We start from the raw sequence: 20,552 nt of genomic DNA, 5'->3' as shown, positions 1-20,552 counted from the left end.
AGTTAGAATGATTACAGTTCATTTGTTGTTTTTGGGTAATAAATGGCATCCAATACTTAAATTCTTACTTATTCTGCTTATTTCATATTTCACATCTCTGCCTGAAAACTAAAATACAATGTTTGCCTGTGGCTGGCTAATTTTATTCTGCTTTATGAGGCCTTAGACACGTACCAAACCTTAATTTGTAAAAACCTTCCAGTGCCACTAATGTGCTACAATTCAAAATTCAGAAAATTAAATTGCACTCAGCTCTGAAGGCAGAAATATTCAGGTTGAGTTATTTCACATTTGCATTTTCAATCATCCAGTAGGCTAGCTCACTAGCTTACCTAAAGTCTTGGCTTGTATGGCTATATTGAACCAGGCAAGTCACACTTTTCACTGCAAGGTTTAAATTGACCATTTAAGTTATTTCTGTCTCCTGAAAAGCTGTAACCCAGGGAAATATTCACATAAATACAATAGCAATTTTGAGATTAAAAAGGCTGCTTTATAATATGTTCTTTACGGTATCAGTGGGTGAGGATTGTGGGAGTCAGTAGATGTCTATTAGGCCAGCAATGTGGGATTTTTTGCTGAAAAAACCCCCACTGAAAAACCGGCTTTCATTCATCCAATTGTTTGTCCAGGGGGAAGTCGTGTAATTTAATCTGCCTGCAGCAAGGAGAGACAAAACCACTCTGTGCTGCTTCACAACAGCAGTAAACGGACACATTCATTGGGTCACTCGACACCTACATAAAGCCATTCATACACATCAGCTACTGGCTGCTACTGTAAGCTCTCAGTCCGGCTCAGATAAGTCTGGGAACAAAAAACTGAATGAATTCAATGCTTTTACTGTATTTGATAGCTTGTAGGGACTTAAACCTGCTATCAATTACATTTCTTTCTTTGAATGCCTGTTTTTTTTTTTGTTTAATAGAGATAGGAGGTTGTAAGTTTTAAAAAAATCCACATTTCCATGGCCATCTTCTTCGTTAGTGCCCTGACATTTGAAGTTAAGAGTTCCTCCTGCTGTATTCACTGATTCAAACATTGTGGTCATCTTGTCCTCCTGGACTTTACCACACCATGACCTTGTTTAAACTTTAAACCACATTACAACTTCACTGACGGAAGCCAACGCTCCATTTCTACTTATACATAATTCGCTCAGATTCTTGGAAAGCAACCTTAAAGATATACCTTGACATTATAAACTCGTGACCACTTTGTGTGTGTTTTGCCTGCTAAAATAACTCACTCATTACCTTCTGTTATAATCAGATCTTTTAGGCTAGTAGTGCCCACCCAGGGTTCGTAACAATTATTAGCTGAATAAGGTGCTTGAAGACAGTAAACACCTATGTGTTTAAGTGTCACAGTGTCAGGGTGTCAAGGTATCCCTTCAGGTCGCTACTAGAGGAGATTTAAACAAGTTGTAGTGTACTTGGCCAGGCTCCAGGTCTCTCTCCCAGGCTTCGGACACTCTCCATCAGGTCCTGAAAGCCCGAGAAACTCTGGTTTCCACTATAGGACAGAACAGTCTGGGCGTCCACGAAGAGGCGAGACAGTCTGGGGGAGAAAGACAACAAGAGGATAAACACGGTTACATTTAACTACGGTATAACAGGCTTTTTAGTTTACCAGTAAACACCAACTTCACATCTACAAACACCACCAACCGTGTTCAGTGAAGTGCCAAGCTAACCCAGAATTTAAATAACTGAAGAAATGTAAATTGTGTTGTTTTCTTGCATGAAACAAATTGTTCTGACTCTCAGATCAGATGTGGGAGTTTCTCAGAAGCAACTGAAAACACCAAAGAGGTTTTTTAACAGTCTCTTATGTCAACTGCATCACCACACAATATTTAACTTTGATACAAAGTCAGTTAACGATGATCACAGAGCTTGTGGTTTGATTCCCAGCTCCTCCTGTCTACATGAAAAACGTGTCCTTGGACAACACATTGCACCTCAAATTTGTATGAAATGAAACCAACTGCTGTCTGGAAAGTAGGGAAAAGTCTCTGCTGGTTGTCTAGCAAGCTCATAGGAAAATCTTCAGGAAGACACTGCGCTCGGCCAACAAATAGTCCGGCACATTACCCCCCATAAAACCACAACTTACTAGTTTTACACTTCAGTTGTTGTGCAGATTGAACAAAGATATAACATCGTAGTTAGTGAGCTTTAGAGGTGCTGTTAGGCAGATTTTGTTCTTCTCGTACTCAGCTGCAGCTTCTTCACATTTACCTTTAGAAGTTGACCAAAACAGCTTTTTATCACTAAAGAAACATTGCTAAAGTGCGGCCGTTCCTATCCTATGAATATGCTGAAAAACATATTCATGCTTTTATTTCAAATGCTGTAGATTAAACTATTGCAATACTCTTTTTACTGGTCTTCCCAAACAGTCAATTGAAAAATTTCAGCTTATAATATAAATCATTTTAAGGTTCTTTTACCTGTTTTTAAATGACAGTTGAAAACCTATTTATTTAATTTGGCTTATAATCAAAGCCATTCTATTTATTATTATGTATTTTTATTTTTTATTTTTTATTTAATTTCACTAATTATTTTAGCATCTACTGTCCTCTTATTGTTTAATGTTATTACCTTTCTGCTCTGAATGTGTTGCATTTTTCTTTTCTTTTGTAAAGCACTTTCATCTATATCTCTTAAATGAAAAGTTCGCTATAAATAAAGTTATTATTATTAATAATCGTACAGACAATCGTATTGATCTTCTGATCTAATTCTCTAAAAGAAAGTGAATACCAGTATGCGTATTTCCCAACATGTCAAACTATTAATTTGAGGAAGTCATGCAAAGTACACAAACTGTTGCTAGTAAGCTAGTGACACTGAAAAAGTATAATCTTGCTTAAAGATGTTTTACTTTGTCTCATCTGTTAATTAGCAAACAATAGTTCAGAAATATTGGAGTGACTCACTCCAATTAACTGCAGCTGTACCCCTCACTACCAAGTACTTAGTCTAGAGTAAAATGTATGCAGCATTGCATTCTGGTCTACATCTTTCTTGATCTAGTAAACACAATATAAAGTCAGTGACAACAGGCTCAAACTTTTTTTTTTATCATAAATATTTCTAATTCCAACATAAATTTTGACTGCCTGCATTTTGTCTGATTATCTTTTGGGCTACTCTATCCTACAATGATCCCCTGGTAAACTGCAGCACTCCAGACAGCTGTCTGTGTTTTTACCTCCAGTTTACCTACATGGAGTTGTCAAAGTTGCCAACTTGGCCCAGTGTCTCCCCTGGAGTCGGGCTGTGGAAGCAGGGGTTGTTGATGTTGCAGATTATGCCCTGAATCCAGGGCAAGGTGCCCGCTGAGGGTAATGCTTTGTTTGGAAAGTGACCTACAAGCAAAGGAAAAGAAAAACAAAGACAAAAAGTTCACTACCAGGAGATTAGCCCAAAACAGGAAACAATGAAAACACTGTGGTGGTGACCTGAAACACAATCTACAAGCAGCGGACTGAACAATGATCCTAACATAACCCAAACTGCTGTTATGTGAGCTAATGTTGTTTTTTGTACAACTGATATGAAATTATAATGTTATTATCTTCAACCTGATGTGAGCTGCCTTTACATGCAAGACTGATCTAAAGAAGACAAAAACAGGAAAGAGGACGCTTCTTCCGTATGTAAATGTCTAGGTGAGAACACACACAAACAGGAAACATGCACAGGTTGCACATTTTTGAAGCTCACAAGCAAAATTCCCTGTGTTGCACCAGGTAGTACATGACTGTTATGAATGCTTAATGTCCACTCCTTTACTTAGAATACATTCAATCCACAAAGGTACTTCAGGAAATTCAGGGTTATCATAGTAAACTAAAACTAAAACTAAAACAAAAATAAGCAGTGAAAAATATTTTAAGTGAATTGACACTGACGCAAAAACTACATCCTTTAAGAAAAACTAAATAAAAATTAAAAATAAAATAAAAGTGAACATAAATTAATTTCGGTTTTAGTTTTTTTAGCTATAATATATCACTACCAAAAAAAGGAGACAGCATAAATTCCGTAAACTCTCGTGACATTGAACCACAGAAATTGAACGGACTTGACGATCCAGGAGACGGTGCTCTGCCACAGTAGCTTCACTAAAGTAGCGTGAATATTAAACATTAAACATTAAACATTATGGCCATCCTACACAGTCTCCAACCATTTATTTTGTAAGCATATAGCTACATACCTCTGAGACATTATAGCTGTCCCTAACAAAAACAAACTATAACACTAAAATGAAATATATAAAAACTAAAACTAAACATTTCTGAAAAACTGAAACTAAACTAAAATGAGCAAACTAACTTAAACTAACTAAAACTAAATTTGATTCAAACCCCTCGTATCAGCACTGAATAATTAAAGTTGGTAACCTGCAAAGTTCTGTTTTTTTTTTTTTCTAATTTGTTATTGGAAAGTTTACTTTTCCTACAAAAATTAAGTTACCAAGATGCAGCGTTTAGGGGTTGTACAGGATGTAACGCACACACCTTTTTACCCCCCTCCCGACAATCGTCAGCAAAGCACAGATCTTCTGATGGTTCTAAAGATTATCTTTACAGATATTCCTGTAGTGTGAGGTGTGTTAAGAGTGTTTTTTACATTCCCCGATCGGCTTGGAAGTCCATTTTGGCTGCACAGCTTTAAAGCTGAAGTAGGCGAGATTGGAGCAGAAAAAAGTGCCTACTGCCACTTTAACTGGTTGGCATAAAGCCATTATTCACACCTGTAAGTGTGTGTGTGTGTGTGTGTGTGTGTGTGAGTCTGAAAACACACATGACATAATATCACTCACATTGGCTCTGTTTGTAGGGAGGGTGTGAATGACGAACAGAGATGAGGATGACGAAGAGGAAGAGTGGCCAGAGGAGCTCGATGATCAGCTGGATCTGCATAAGAGGAAAACATGGGCTCTGTTACAAATAATCAATGACCTTTATCGACCTCTGTCAGAGACCAGCAGGACTATCTCCTCCCTAGTGGGGCCTACAATGTAGCTGACTCAGACACACAGTTGTGTTTATCATGAAACTTCAGACGTTGGTTGTTATAGTTCATTTGTGGTTTGCATTTAACGTAATGTCCAAGCTGTGTTTTATATTACATTTTTCATTCCAGAATCAACAAACTATTATATTCCTGTCTGTGAAGTGTAGATGTGGCCACCTTGTTCCTCCTGCGGTATGTGATGTTCTTCCAGAGCACGAGGCCAAGCTGTCGGAAAAACGCCATCGCTCTGAACAGCTACCTGGCCATGATGCAGAGCTGGAAAACACAAAATGTGGTGAGAAAAAGACAAGTTCAGCAGGGCGTCCTAGTTGTCGAGTTGTTAGGGACTAGGGCTGTCCCGAATACCATTTTTTGGGCTTCGAAGCTTCGGTGAGAAATATTCAAAGGTATTCAAAGCTTTGCAGAGCAGCGTAGCGCGGCAGGCTGACATGTTCTTCTGTTTGTCTGTCTCCATCTACGCCGTTTCAGTGCCGCTTACGCACTACTGTACACACACGCACCTCTACACACAACAAACTGCGATATGTGAATATGATTAACTAATAATAACGAATGTTGAATATGAATAATGAATAATGCTGTGGGAATATTCCTTATTTCATGGGCTATTTGGGGATTTATACTTTATTATTACAAAAGCATTCAAACACTGATTTGGAGGCTGATTTCTATGACAATGGTCGAAGCTTTGAAGCATTCGGGTCAGCCTCATTGGGGACACATGAAATGTGGCTGTTGCGTCCCCACTACTTCAATTAGAGCTGGGGACATTTATCACATTTCATCATCCTCTCTGTCTTACTTTTTTCATGCTGAATGACTCCAAGAAACGTATGAGAACATCTCTGGTAAACACAGACTCAAAGTGGTGCTTTTGTGTGATTCTTTGTGGAGCAGCTCAGTTTTACAGATCTGTTGATTAAATCAACTAATCGATTAGACGACTAAATCGTATGAGTGTTAGTAGACTAAGAATTTCTTTGGACAAGGACAGCCTTACCTTTTAATGAACAACGTTGACACCATATCCTTTCCACTATTTGTTCATTCACTGTATGCGACAACCACTTGTGCAGTCATTGTCTGCATACTGTTTACATGGTTGTACATTGGCACATCTGGATTTTTTGTTTTCATGATTTTGCATCTGATCTAACTTATTGACTGTATACTTTGCTTTTACTGACCTTACTATCGTTGTTGCAAAGGAACTATGTACTTCCCTTCAATGATCCTGCCTGGTGTTGTCATTGTGTAGATGACATATTGTGTCTATGTCTTTGTTGATGTAGTGTCGGGATGTAAATCACAAGTTTCATCACAATACAATATTATATTGATTCTTTGGACAACAATACAATATTTGCTGATATCACAAAGTCCGCCATGTATACGATCATCCTATCCTAACACTGCGTACACAACTTGCTATAATAACAAGATGACAGAGTCAAGAAATCATGGAGGCTGAATGACCGACAGTAATTAACTGAATATAAAATATCCCAATTTTGTTTCCCCATTTTCTGTCGCGTTATTTTTTTTTTTTTTAAATCTTTTCTTTTCCCCAAATTGTTTGTGATATTATTCACAGACCAAAATAAATTTCTCTGGAGGTTATTAACTGCTATTTTAGGCATTTTTTTCATTTTACATTTAAAGTGAGTTAAAGTGTTTGTTAAAATACTTACTGAGTCTTTATGTGCCATTCTTTAAAGTGTGTTAATTTTGACATGTTGCCTGTGAATGAGTTTATCATTAGTGAGGAACTGTAGCTGACCTTTCCCCTGCAGAGGACAGTTCAACAGGCTGTTTTTATATTTATCGAGAGTCAAGGTTGTCTTATGTGTCTGCTGTGATCTGCTCAAGATGGACTATCCCCTTGCTTTATCTCAAAATCCTCCTGATCCTCACAGCTTACTTTAGAGACTTTAACATTTACATTTGCTCTGTGGATGCCTCCAGAGAGTTGGTGCTCTAGTTAGTAAATAATCTGAAGATCCTGCTCATGACTTGTGCCAGGTTAGAAAGCAATAGCCAGGCTCACTTTAAGTCAAACTTTCTTCTTTTTTTTAACTTCCTATGTTTACATTTCAAGGCTTTGCAAATGTCAGTACAGGTAATGAACCACAACATCTGAAACCTTTTTTTCCTCTTTTTTGACCATTTAATTTAAAGGTCCCATATTATAAAACAAAGTGAGATTTTCATGGTATTTTTTATTATAAAGCAGGCTTATGTCCTATATAAATACTGTGAAAGTATCGAAACACTCAATCCACAGGGAAATACACACAGCCCGTATTTAGAAACTCTGCATTTGAAACAAGCTGTCAGGATTTCTGCCCATTCCCGATGTCACGAATATACAATATTTAGACCTTTGACAGTTTGAAAACGTAAACAGTCTAAATGTCCCCCAGCTTATTCCTGGTTGCAGTGTATGTGAATGTCATCAGCTGACAGGAAGTACACATGGACCCAAGCTGTTGCCCAGCAACGCATATTGCAATTCCGTCAAAATGTGCTAAAACGGAGCGTTTCAGACAGAGGGTAAATACAGGCATATTTAAGCAGTATGAGGAAATTAAAGTTTTTTTTTAACATTACAGCATGTAAACATGTTACAAGACAAAATACAAGTATGAACCTGAGAATGAGCATAATATGGGACCTTTAAATGTCCCTTTTCAGAGCATTATGGAGGCCTACAGCAGGAAACACAGATTAATACTATTATGTAATATATTCGTCACTTAATGTAATTGTAAATCTTTAAAAATCTCATGTCATAATATAAAATGTACTTAACTAACAGGTACAAATTAAGGGTATTTTCAGCATTTCATTTGGGACCTTATTCAAAGAAAATATAAAGTAAAAAATATAATTTAAATGCTGTTATCAGCTGCTACAATCACCAGTTTAATTAACAGTTTGACTCATCCATAACTAGTAGCTAAGCAACACAATGAACCTGATGTTACCTAATGTTAGCTAACTGAGCTAAAGAAGGAAGAGGGAAACTTCTCTTAGCTAACCTCACCTACAGCTTCCTACAATGTTTACATGGTGATGGGGATGAAAAATACCTTTTTGAAAACAATAAATGAAAACGTAATTTAGCTCCCAAGACTCGTTAAGACTGTTGTTAATGATTACCTTTCTATAAATGCTGATAGTCTCCTTTACACGGCTGGTAGGTAGCTTGTCATTGATTCTCCATTTCCTCCACTGTCTCTCTGTGTGTGTGTAACCACCAAGTGTGAGCTGAGAAAGTCCCGCCCACTGACGACGCTGATTGGCTTAGGGACGTTCCATGGGCGGGGTCACAGAAGCCGGTAAAGAATCTGATTGGCTCTTGTCTATGTTTTGGTAACAGCTGATTGGCCACATGGCTGTTATGTACATGCTCACAGAGCCTTAGATAATAAGAACTATCTTAATATAATAATATTCACATAAATAAAAGGCATTACTTTATTAGCACAAGCAGCATACATTGTTTACTCGTAAATAAAATAGCAGTAGAGATATTAATTAATAGCATCACATTTGCAATCATTACATACATTTAACCTATAAGAAATGTGCTTTTATCAATTTGATATATTTTTCAATTACATATATTGCAACAGACAACATATTCATAGAGCTGTCCGAATGTAAATATACAGTAGCTCTAACTCAGATGTACATGTAATTTGTTTTAAAATGAAAAAAAAAAGCTTTGAATCTGAAACATATTAAGCGAACGCTGACACTTAATAAATAACATCAAGAAGAAATCTTACAGATAATTTTAATGAACATCTGAAACAGCAAATTCTTAAAAATATATGCATCTTTCTATGAAATAAGGCCAATACCTTTAATTGTGCATGATATCTGTTTCCTGTCAGGCACAGCCAGGGAAGCATTGTATGAATGAACCAGAGCGCTCTGATATGCATGTGTACGTGAGGGACTGGAAGCACATCACAATGAACTACACTCTTTGTCTTGATTCAATAAGATTTCCCTTGCAAGTACGTTCAGCTCAGGCACACTGGCAACACACCAGGCTGGAAGACCAAAAACTCTAGAGCACAGTATGCTCAACACCGTGTAAAAGTTAGTGAAGTCAAAATATATTCCGTTCATGAATTATTGCATCTCAGCTACTGGCTGCATTGTTAAATATCAGATAAATATAAATGAGAGCTATCATCAATCTCTGTCACTTTAAAATATGCTTTCACAATATTACAATGTACTTTACAGCTTAAAAATATATAGCCAGACTAGTTTGTTGTATTCAGTGGCGGGACAACAGCGTATGATATGCTGTATGATCAATTACATGATATTTTCTCATTTTGGCAAAAGTTCATGGAGCTTGAACACTGTGCAGTAGTTTTGTCCTTGATGCAGCAGGAAGTGCTCAAAGAAACACTGGCTGCTCTTGTCCTGTTAAGAGTCGATATGTTGAGGCTGGCATGGTCTTCAAGTGAATCTGTCCAGAGGGAGAAAATCTAACTTTTAACTCTGAGAATATGTCATAATAAAAAACAAACTTTGAGTGAAATATCTATTACTGTATTTATGACTAAATAAAAACCCTTCTCACCTCTCCGACAGCATTGGTCAGGATCTGAATGATCTTGTCGTGCGTTGTGGCGACGACACTCTGCCCGTTGATTTCAATGATGCGATGCCCAACACGAATGCCTCCTCTCTCTGCTATACCGCCCCGCATCAGACTGCAGATCTGCAACCAGGAAGAGAGAGGGAATTTCTTACTTTTCAAAAACAAAGTCAAAAAGCACCACAAAAAGCTAGCAAGTTGATTATTTCGTTAAAGAACTGAAGAAAATAGAAGAACTGGCTGTGAGAGTGAGACAAACCGAGACACATAGAAAATATGAATATTGACTTACAATGCCGTCCTCCACACTGAAGCCCAGCTGAAACTTGGGATCTGGCCTCCTTATAATCGCCATGGTGACTGGCGGGCAATGAACGATGCTGAGCTTCACATACTTTTGGCTTTTTAAGTCCTGAGATAGAAACAAAATGTGAATTAGAGCACTAAGGTTACAGCAGCATTTTTCTGACCAAAGCTAAATAAAACCACTCAGTAAACCTGAGTGGAAATATTTTCTTTACAAACTGTGCTGCATTACCTTAAAGGTCTGCAAACACGTGTAACTGGTCTTCTCTTTAGATCCTTAACAGTTCCTTCATTTTTTAAAACATTGATTTTGATGGGGTTTTTTAATGTAAAATGCAAGATGGTAAACGCTGACAGTTGTTTGGTTGCCATTCAGGCTTTCATGGTCACTACCCTCTGCATGTGAAATCTTTTATATACGCTATATAATGCAACAAAATGATTAACCATGGCCTCACAAATTACCATAAAGTTGACAGAGTCTCAAAACACAAAACATTATACGCTTCACAGTCATCAAATTCAGTGCAGGGCTGTTGTTGATGGCATTATATAGGTGCTCATGATATTGTGTCCATCACAGGCACATGATGTACACAATATCATGAACACGGTTGTGCTCTACCTTAACAGGATGAAAACTCTTTAAACTCTTGAAATATTGAATATCAGCGCAAACATATGGGCTATACACAACTGGATGAATACTGATATTGGACCTTTAAAACACCAATTAATATCTGAATCCAGTATCAGATCAATACTGGTATATGCATTCTCACACTGCATGGAAACATAGTGCCATCTGGTGCATCCTCAGGGAAGCACATCTAGTGCATCCTTAAAGCAGCACATCTAGTGCATCCTTAGGGCAGCACATCTAGTGCATCCTTAAAGCAGCACATCTAGTGCATCCTTAAAGCAACACATCTAGTGCCTCCTTAGTACAGCACATTTGCTGTGAAGAAGGTAAGATCACTTGAATGTACAGTGAATAATAACAATAACACTGTAATTACTGTTGATATAGTTATTGTTATCAAAATCACTAAGTTTGCGCCCCGTGTTCCCTTCTTACCCGGATGATGTTCTGGCAGGTGGTGATGGGCAGACCCACAAGGCTGGTGCTGTTTACGGACATGATGCGGTCCCCGATGCTGAGCTCGCCGCAGCGCTCGGCAGGACCTCCATGAAGGAGGTTGGCCACCACCACTGTGGGCAGGATGGAGCCCCAGCCCGACTCCACCACCGCCAGGCCCAAGATCTCTCCAGGAGCCTTGGTGATGGCGACCTGAGCCACAGACACACAGCAGTGAAAATGTTTTCATTTGGTTAACCAGTTATTTCCCTACAATTACCTACATTTGAAAGTTATCACTATTGAAATACACTGTAATCCAAGCTGACTACACCAGCTGCCCTACATGAAGGAGCAACTTTTTTGTGGGATTGTTTTATGTCTTTATTTTAAAGTGGACAATAGAGAGATGACAAGAAATATGGGGAGACAGACGGGGAATTAAGTGCAACAACAGGTCCAGAATTGAACCAGGAACGTTTGCAACCACCATAGTGTATATGGTGTGCATCTTAACCATGAAGCCACTAGGACACTTTTTTTAAGCCACCTTTCAAGTCTGCACACATTTTGCACAGATACTGTTCTATTTTTCTATTATTGTATATTATACATAGCATTCTTCTCTATCTATTTCTAATTTATATTGTAAATAGTGTTGTGGTCAAATGTAATACTCTTTCTGCATTGAGGTATAGTGAGCTGAACTTCTGACCCACTTCTAGAGTAACCCGTTACTCATCATATTTTGGTTTTAATGTCTGTTAGATCCTTAATAACATCAAATCAAATCTTAATGACATCTATTAATGGCCACCTGCAGTTTGTTTTAAGACATGTAGCCGCAATCACTCTGCTTACGTCTCGGATGTTCTGAGAGTCAGAGAAGTGGGCCAGGTCTCCGTTATAGAGCTCCTGACTTTCCAGGTAGTCGCTGTACTCGCCAGGCCTCAGATCGCTGGCCTTGATGCCGCTGGCCTGAAGGAACTGCTGGTACGCCACTCCGAACGCCTGGCCGATAGCCTGGGCTATGACCTGAGCCTGGATGGAGAGAGAGAACGGACTCAGGTTTCAATTTGTTAAATAAATATTCTTCATCCACTTTTTACCCTCCATTTTCATACGACAACAAACAACAAATAAAAGCAAATGAATGTGCAAAACACTAAACAAAGCACCGAAAACACACGTCACACCCTGAAACTAAAACAGAGCATCAAGTCTGAAAAGGTTCCCTACTTTGCTATAATAGGTGACCTGTGTCTTTACTGTTTCATCAGTTACTTGTTACATTCACCCCATCCATTGTACATCTCATTTTAAAATGAAACTCTTCATATAAGAAGAGTTAAGTTGGGAAAACTAGCAGTAGACGCAGTGGCCTCATGGCCTTCAGTATCCCACAGCTAATTGGTTTCTAAAAAGAAACCCTTCCTCTCTCTATTCAGACTTGCCAACAGTGGGAAACTGGGACGACAGCCAGACCGTTTTTACATTCAGGAGAACTCGCTGGCCGTCTGGGGGAAGGAAACCAGGCCAAGCTGAAGCTGAAACTGTTGTCCAGCTGAAAACAGCACATTTGATCTGAGACGCAACGTTGCGGGGAGCGAAAGATACTTTAATGAGGTCTCGACTCGTAAGCCTGTTTGCGAGTTTTGCAGCCAAAGACTCAACACTACAGATGAACTGAAACAATGAAGTTGTGGCAACAATGAAGATAAGAAGCATAAAAGCAGAGCAGGAAACACTTTTTAATCCTTTAACAGCTGTTGTGTTTAAAATAAGACAAAAACACTTGAAAGTTTCCCGTTTTATAAAACGGCCATTCAATCGACATACTCACATCGTCAGAGGAGAAGACATGGCAGATCATTAAGTACTTCTTCTGAGGCCCGGATGAGGAGGAAGAGGAAGAGTCACCATCCTGCCCTTTACGTTTCCTTCGTGCCATCAGGACCACAATGTTACCAATGTCTGCAATGTAAGAGATCATCTGCAGAGCGTGATCCATCATGGCTTCCTGAGTGGAAACGAGACATGAAGGTGTTAATAATATTAGACACAGAGAAGACAGGAAGACCTGGTCTTCAAGTCAACTTACAGAGACCTGAAGCCTGAGACCACTTCCAAGATTCTCATTGGTGAGGCATTCAAGTACACTTTAATTTCCCCAAAAATCAGCTGCCAACAAGCACTACATTTATGAAAAATTTAGGAGACAAATATGAACTTTTTGTAAAGGATTAATGTGATTATGGTGACTTATGTGGCATTATACTGTATCTATTAAATCTAATAAATCTGAGAAGTTAAAATGTTCTTTAATGAAACAGGGGAATTTAAAAAAAAAAAGATCTCACAAATTAATACGATAATAAAAAAACATGATCAAAATTCTGGCAACTTTCTTTCTGATTGAAATTTATAATTGAAAAAGTCACGGTGCTGGTATGAGATGCAAAAAAATAAAATAAAAACTAAGTGGCTCAAATTGTCAATAATAGCATTGAAATCTTGAATTTTCCTCGGGATCAATAAAGTAACTATCTATCTATCTATCTATCTATCTATCCATCTATCTAGCCTATTATTTGTGATTTATGACTGAAACCACAATGTTAAATTATACATGTTGAGGAAGAAGGAGGAGGAAGATGAAGAAAGGAAGAGGAGGAAGAGAGATAAGAAATACAGGAGGGTCCATTATTATTAAACCTTTAAGGCATTAGCATGTTCACTCTGCCTTATCAGGTTGAAGCACATGGACAGTTCTGCTCACTATGGCCTACATGTTGGTGGAAGTTGCTAAGTTGTAGCAAGAACGGCTGATTTGTTATGAATTTTCAAAGTTTTAAACTTTAGATGTTTGCTGTAGCGCCACCATCAGGACTATTAGCCCACAAAGACAATTGAGGAAGTTTGGCATATAGGACTGGACCTATGTGCAAAGTTTGGTCTATTTGCATGCCTGGGAAGGCGGATTTCCGAGTAATGATAATATTATTGACAAAAACAAGAGTGACTGTTAGCAGAGCTGCTCCTAAAAAAGAAAAGTCAACTAAACAAAATTGAAGTATGGTGCAATGAGGCGCAACCGGCCATGCAAAGAGGGAGCTGACAGTAGATGACCCACTTTGACTCTCCTGACAATTCAACCACATAGTGGATGAAAATAGACTCTACTATAACCGCAACATTACCGCAGAGCTCTCATATTAAATCAACATTCACTTCTATATTAAGGATTCTTGCTGCTGGACCTCTGATTGAAGGAGAAACTTTAGTGCAATGCCACCTTATAAAAGAAAAGTTCACTAATGTAGAGCCGCGATGATTAATCGTTAATTAGTTGTCAACTATTAATTAATAGCCAACTATTTTGATAATCGATTAATCAGTTTGAGTAATTTTTTAAGGAATAACAGTCAACGTTCTCTGATTCCAGTTTCTTAAATGTGAATATTTTCTGGTTTCTTTACTCCTCTATGACAGTAAACGAAGAAAAATATATTCATATTTGAATTGTGGGCAAAACAAGACATTTGAGGACGTCATCTTTGGCTTTGGGAAACACTGATTGACATTTTTCACCATTTTATAAACCAAACAACTAATGGATTAATGGAGAAAATAATCAACAGATTAATCGACAATGAAAATAATCGTTAGTTGCAGCCCTACACTGCATGTTTTTATCAAATCCTCTATCTAATTACATTTCAGGCATGCTCATGATGAGAGAGCAGGGACGTAGGGACGCTTAATGAGGAAAAATAAACAATGGACACAAACTGGCAACTGCAGACGTTGATGCAGTGCAGGGTTTCAACCAATATTTAAGTATTTTAAACTATATAACTCCTCCAATCAAACTGTTTCTTCACAACACACTTTGTTGATTAACTAACCCCCATGTGTTTTTAGATGAAATAAAATGAAGTTAATCATTTTATTTGACACATGAAGATCTTGATTCCAAAGCTGTCCATAGCTGAATCTAACAGCTCACACTATTATCAAGTTGTATTTAATCCTACAACCTGAAATCTATTGAGATTCCACTAATATCCACCATCAGCATGTGTGGCTCAAAAGCAAAAAAAAATACCGACATAAAGTGGAAGTGACACTAAACATAATGATACTGAAAGCAGTTTCTAGTTGAGAGCAAAAAAGGAAATGATAACGCAGAATAAATGTAGTCAAAACCCTGAACGAAAGAAAAAGAAATTCAAAACTACGAGGTAAATTTCACGGTTAGAAAAACTCACCTGAGTGTCATTAGTGAGGACTTTGATTCGCTGGGTTGAGATGAACAGATCCACCTCTGTCATTGGCTGGGACTCTCCCTCTGGAGCCTGAAACAAACACAGTCACACTGACATCCTGATGACAACATCACTAAAAAAACACAGCTAATGCCTCGATAGAACAATCTGGATTTCAAAACTGGTATTTTTAGTGTGACAGAAATCCTTTACTAGAATAATATAACACAGCAACAACAACGGCTGTGTTCAGTGTACACTGTGAGCATCTCTTATCGGAGTTCACCTTAATGCGGTCCACTGCCTCCTGCGCCTGCGTCATGCGGGCGTTTGTAGACGGGTTCTTCTCTGATTTGATCTGAGTGGAGCCCAAGTACTTGGAACCAAATATCACGCCATCCAACAGGTCTTCAGGGTCACACGGACCGGGCACTAAAAGAGTAAAACACATGAGATAACGACGTGGCCTCATTTCTCTTTAGTAACATTTGACACCGAAAAATCTTTCTATATGACAAGTGAGCTGAAGTGACTCACCGTCTTTATATGAAGGATGATCTGCACTCTGCAATGACAGCAAAAAGAGAAATTAATAAACTGTCAAGACTGAAAAATAAAATAAAAACAGTTCAAGAGAAATTTTAAAGATTATAATTCACACAATTGATCCTTTTAGTTACTTAGCAACTTAAAAAGACCAAACATTTGCTGGTTAAAGCATCAAAAACATCTTGAAGCTCATATCGTGTTTTTCTCTTCTTTGGTCCACCATGTTGCTCCGCCATATTTCTACAGTAGCCCAGAAAGGACAAACCAATCACCGGCTCTAGAGAGAGCTTTTAGCGTTTTTACGTTACCTGAAGGCCACCGTGGTTCTCTGACACGCTTGTAAAACTGTGGTAACGTGAGCAGGAGAGTCCAAACCGTGGTACCGCCAGCCACTGTCTGACTTCCGTTGCCCCTAAAGTTGTGTTATGATGGTAAGGATGGCCTCTGAGCAAGGCGAACAGCGTTACCATGGTTTTGCACTCTGCGGCTCACGTTACCGCAGTCTTGGAAAAGGAGGAGTGAGCGGAGGAGTACTCAGTTGGTTACAATCTGCAACCACACCATGCCGCCAAATCCTACACACTGCACCTTTAAATCTTATCATTGGTTAAACTTAAACATCTGTGATGATAAACACATGCAATAAATCTACTTTGTTTTTGTGGAGTCCCTTTAAGTAGATGCAAATCTTTTTAACAAAATTTGTAGCATACATCACACTATGTAGTTTGTTTGTATGTAGCTACATGAGGAATAAGGTTTTCTGTAGAGACTGAATTAATAAATCAATCTCTAAATAACAATTTGGAGTTTAAAATTCACCCACCTTTCAGCTGATTATAGTAAAAGTACCTCAACCTACCTGCTCGTTCTCTGCAGCAGCCTCGTCTTCCTCTGGAGGCTCCTCGCCCAGCTTCATCCACACTGGCTCAGGATACTCATCATCTGGCAGGGAGGCGATGGAGTCCTCCCTGTGTCGCTGCCGCTGCTTTTTACCATTCCCATAATGCCCCCAGAACATTTGAGCGTCCTCCTGACTGTAAGAAACGGATACCACAGCGTCCACGTCTCCTCTTGGGTGCGGAGAGGTGGGACTGGGTGTAGCGCTGATCTCTGTGAACTGCAGCAGCCCCATCAGGTCTCTCTGGTGGCTCTCAGAGAACAGCAGCCCGGTGGTTTCAGTGCTGTCATCTGTTATTAGGGAGGGAGCACACGCTTCCAGCTCAGACTGGCTGGAGTACTGCTGCTGGGCGAGGTGAGGTGGTGTCTGGCGGCTGGGATGAGGCTCTTCCCCCATCAACTGGAGTTTGCTGAGCAGAGTGTGGATGCGGCTGTGGTCTTCATCACCTGATCTCCTGTTAGTTACCTCCACCTCCTCTTTACTGACCCTATTTTCCACATCACGTAAGGTTACATTTTCATGGTATTCCTCAACTTCCTCAACTGCTCCATCCTCTTCTTCCAATTCCACCTCAATATCCTGGACTGGCTCTGCAATATTTCCCACAAGCTCCTGCTGGTTCACATCGAGTGGAGCCATAGTGTCACTCACGCCTAATGGTAGTAGCAGGGGCTCACCCGGACTGGCCTTGTCCAGACTGTCAACAGAGGGAGGAAAGCTGGGGTCATCCAGGTCATCTGCTGAGCCCGCGTCACTGGAGGAGTCAGACCTCCAGTCTAACGGAGGAGGCTCGTTCAGGTTGTAGGAGTCCACATCCTCCACCTCTGAACCAGGCGGAGCTGCCGCAGTCCGTCTGCTGACCTCAACCTCAGAGGCTCCATCAACAGTGACAGGACACAAGGATTCCGACTGATCAGCAGGGCAGACGTCTGAGTCCATTTTGAAAGAAAGCCTGTCAGAGAGAAAAAATGAATTGAAGAGGTCATCAGAATTGTTGTCACTTGGTATACGGGAATAACAGTCATAAAACATAAAAACAGTAATTATTGTAAATAAGAGCTGTAGCATAAACCAAGCTGCCAGTATAACACAAGATGGTCTCATAATGTCTTTAGTACTATCAGTTAAAGCACGCATTATCTGAAGTAGATCAAGATAGAGAAAGCAGCCTCAAGCTCAAAGTACAAGGACAACATGTACAATGTGTGCAACCATCAAATAGACCCCCAGAGAACACAGCACTCACACCCCCTTATATCTATAAAAGTTGTTTTAACACAAGTTATTCAGTTACATATACAGTATATTAATGCACCCTAAAATAAATTGCCTGGAGAAGAAGGCAATTCCGCATAAGAGTGAGCTCAGCACACCAAACCTCATTCAAAAAAGTGCACTTTTTTAAAGCTTTTTCGATCCTTCCAATGCAGTAGTGTCTTCCAGCAACACTGAAGAAGTATTTTACAAATCAGGCAGATTTTCTGGTAAATTCGGCATATAAATAATCCACAAAGTAACACAGGATTTTAATAAAAAATCTCTGTTTTGATACTAGGTCAAAGAGTGAGCTCAGCATACCAAACTTCATTGAAAAAAGTGTACTTTTTTAAAGCTTTCTCGATTTTTCCAACAGTAGTGTTTTAAAATAACACTGAAGGATTATTTTACAAATCAGGCAGGTTTTCTGGTTAATTCGGCATATAAATAATCCACAAAGTAACACAAGTTTTTAATAAAAAATCTCTGTTTTGATACTATAGGTCACAAAGACGCATCATAGAGATAGATAATAAAGAGAAGCAAATATAAAAGATCTATTCTGCAGATTAGCTCACAGCTTGGAATAACTCACTAGATGTTTAAAGAGTTGCTCGTTATTCAGAAAACGGTCGTAAATTGACTTTTATTACCTGCTTTGAAAATAACAGTGAAACTTTGAATAGACCAAAATGTTAATGGAGATTGGAATAAAGTAGCTCAATGCACATAATGTGAACACAGCACTCACACCCCTTATATCTATAAAGGATGTTTTTAATACAAATAATTCAGTTACATATACAGTATATTAATGCACCCTAAAATAAATTGCCTGGAGAAGAAGGTAATTCCGCATAAGAGTGAGCTCAGCACACCAAACCTCATTGAAAAAAGGGCACTTTTTCAAAGCTTTCTCGATCCTTCAATGTAGTAGTGTCTTAAAGCAACACTGAAGAAGTATTTTACAAATCAGGCAGGTTTTCTGGTTAATTCGGCATATAAATAATCCACAAAGCAACACAGGATTTTAATTAAAATCTCAATAAACATTTCACTTTTTACTATCTAAAGTTAAAGTAGCTCAATGCTAACTAGCTAGCTAATTACAAACAGCAGTAACCCCAATCGGAGCTCACCAACTAAACATGTACTTACTTGTGTTAAACTCTGTGTTTTAAGCAGATAAAAGAGCATCTCTCACCTGGTATCTGAGGTGTTTCTGGGTGTCTTTGTGCCCACACAGACACACAGAGAGAGACTCTTCTGGCTGCCACGACAGATGAGAGGACGTGGTTTGTTTGGGGATTTGAGTCTTTTCCGAAACTTTGGCTTTACTTGTATGCGTCATGCTAACAACAGCAGCACCTTTAAATATAACAATCTCATAATCCAGGAGTAAAATAAGTAAAATCACGGTGTAAAACAGAGTTTTCTTGTCATAGCTGCTGCTGTCGAGTAAAAACAGCTTTTACTTATTCTGTCGCTGTAGCTGTGCTGCGTTCAGGTGCTGTTGGAGCTTCCAGTTTCACAATCCAGAGTTCTTCTTCTTCTCTCAGTTTCTGGCGGATCGCAACCAGCTTTAAGCTGCATACACCTCCACCTACTGGACAAGAGTGTGCAACATCAGGTCACTTTACACATTACTGCTACTCTTAACTTCTACCCACCAATCCTGTGTCTCTTAAGAACATTAATAGTGCCTTCCTGGTGCCTTGTTTATTTGTTTATTTGTTTTGCACAATTTAAGACTATACAACATACCAAAAAAAAAAAAATTAATAATATACAGTGCAGGAAGAGGCAAAAAACCCACTGGGCTTATCTGAAGCCTCCACCTAGAGACAAGATTAATATAAAGAAATAATATGACTACATAATAGTGATTACAAACAATTAGGACAAGATATATATAATAACAACAATAACAATACAGTAAATATATCAAAAAAGACAAGTGTGTGTGTGTGTGTGTTGCGTGGAAGTGTATGGTTAGTGTTTGTGAGGAGGATATTTATTTAATTATGTATCAAGACTTCTGGGTAATCATAACCAAACAACATTGTGAGTGGGAAAAAATAAAAAACATAAAAACAGATACATGGACAACATGGGGAAAAGCAATTACAAGACAGAAATTAAATGAGTTTTAATTTACTTACTTACTTAGTTAATTTAATAGTTACTAAACAAACCTCGTATTTGATCAAAAATATACAATTTTTTTCTCATTTTGAAATCAACCATTCGCTGTGGTTATAATTATAATTATAATTTGAAGCACTTGAAGGCAACAGTTGAACACGTCACGTTGACGCTTGCAGACCTGCTCAATCAAACATCAAGTATTTTGCACTGTAGGTCTTATAGAAATGTTAAATTTGGTTGCTATGATTACAGTGACAAAGACAGTGTTGCATTTTTTTCTTATTAATTTAATTTTAATTCTCGCGAAGTTCCACATTCACAAGTGTAAATGTACCCCCCCAAAAATGCCTAATTTCTTTGT

General features: G+C 38.6%; 2 protein-coding genes across 4 annotated transcripts in view; both read right to left on the bottom strand.

The window, feature by feature from the left end:
* abca7 (ATP-binding cassette, sub-family A (ABC1), member 7) overlaps positions 1-8,330 on the bottom strand; it is a 35,421-nt gene extending 27,091 nt beyond the window's left edge. Inside the window, exons 1-5 of one of the 3 annotated variants that reach the window (XM_074634668.1) lie at positions 8,220-8,330; positions 5,214-5,312; positions 4,843-4,936; positions 3,238-3,379; positions 1,436-1,560 (exon numbers count right to left, since the gene is read on the bottom strand). In XM_074634668.1, coding sequence (XP_074490769.1) covers positions 1,436-1,560; positions 3,238-3,379; positions 4,843-4,936; positions 5,214-5,279 — 427 coding nt within the window. In that variant the 5' untranslated portion in view covers positions 5,280-5,312; positions 8,220-8,330. Of the gene's footprint in view, positions 1-1,435; positions 1,561-3,222; positions 3,380-4,842; positions 4,937-5,213; positions 5,313-8,219 lie in introns of those variants that run through there. The other 2 variants (XM_074634669.1, XM_074634670.1) reach the window with 2 other exon arrangements.
* Positions 8,331-8,523: 193 nt separating this feature from the next.
* Positions 8,524-19,596, bottom strand: LOC141767409 (amyloid-beta A4 precursor protein-binding family A member 3). The gene is made up of 11 exons (XM_074634671.1): positions 19,248-19,596; positions 16,748-17,738; positions 15,874-15,901; positions 15,623-15,768; positions 15,340-15,426; positions 12,912-13,088; positions 11,930-12,109; positions 11,069-11,281; positions 9,977-10,096; positions 9,667-9,807; positions 8,524-9,552 (listed from the first exon to the last, which is right to left on the bottom strand). Exons 2-11 carry the CDS (start codon positions 17,723-17,725, stop codon positions 9,481-9,483), a joined length of 2,142 nt encoding a protein of 713 aa, XP_074490772.1. The 5' UTR covers positions 17,726-17,738; positions 19,248-19,596; the 3' UTR covers positions 8,524-9,480.
* Between the last annotated feature and the right edge of the window lie 956 nt (positions 19,597-20,552).

The sequence above is a fragment of the Sebastes fasciatus genome, chromosome 5, assembly GCF_043250625.1.
Source record: "Sebastes fasciatus isolate fSebFas1 chromosome 5, fSebFas1.pri, whole genome shotgun sequence".
Taxonomy (NCBI): Eukaryota; Metazoa; Chordata; class Actinopteri; order Perciformes; family Sebastidae; genus Sebastes; species Sebastes fasciatus.
The sequence above is the reverse complement of the archived record's forward strand: the minus strand, read 5'-3'. Positions and strand labels throughout refer to the sequence as shown.

What these genes read in the sequence shown, in the direction of transcription:
- LOC141767409 (XM_074634671.1), bottom strand. Translation starts at nt 17,725, where the DNA reads ATGGACTCAGACGTCTGCCCTGCTGATCAGTCGGAATCCTTGTGTCCT. An exon ending in CTGCTGCAGAGAACGAGCAG is followed by an intron (nt 15,902 to 16,747) that starts GTAGGTTGAGGT and finishes CTGTCATTGCAG; the next exon opens with AGTGCAGATCATCCTTCATA. An exon ending in TCCTCACTAATGACACTCAG is followed by an intron (nt 13,089 to 15,339) that starts GTGAGTTTTTCT and finishes GTTTCCACTCAG; the next exon opens with GAAGCCATGATGGATCACGC.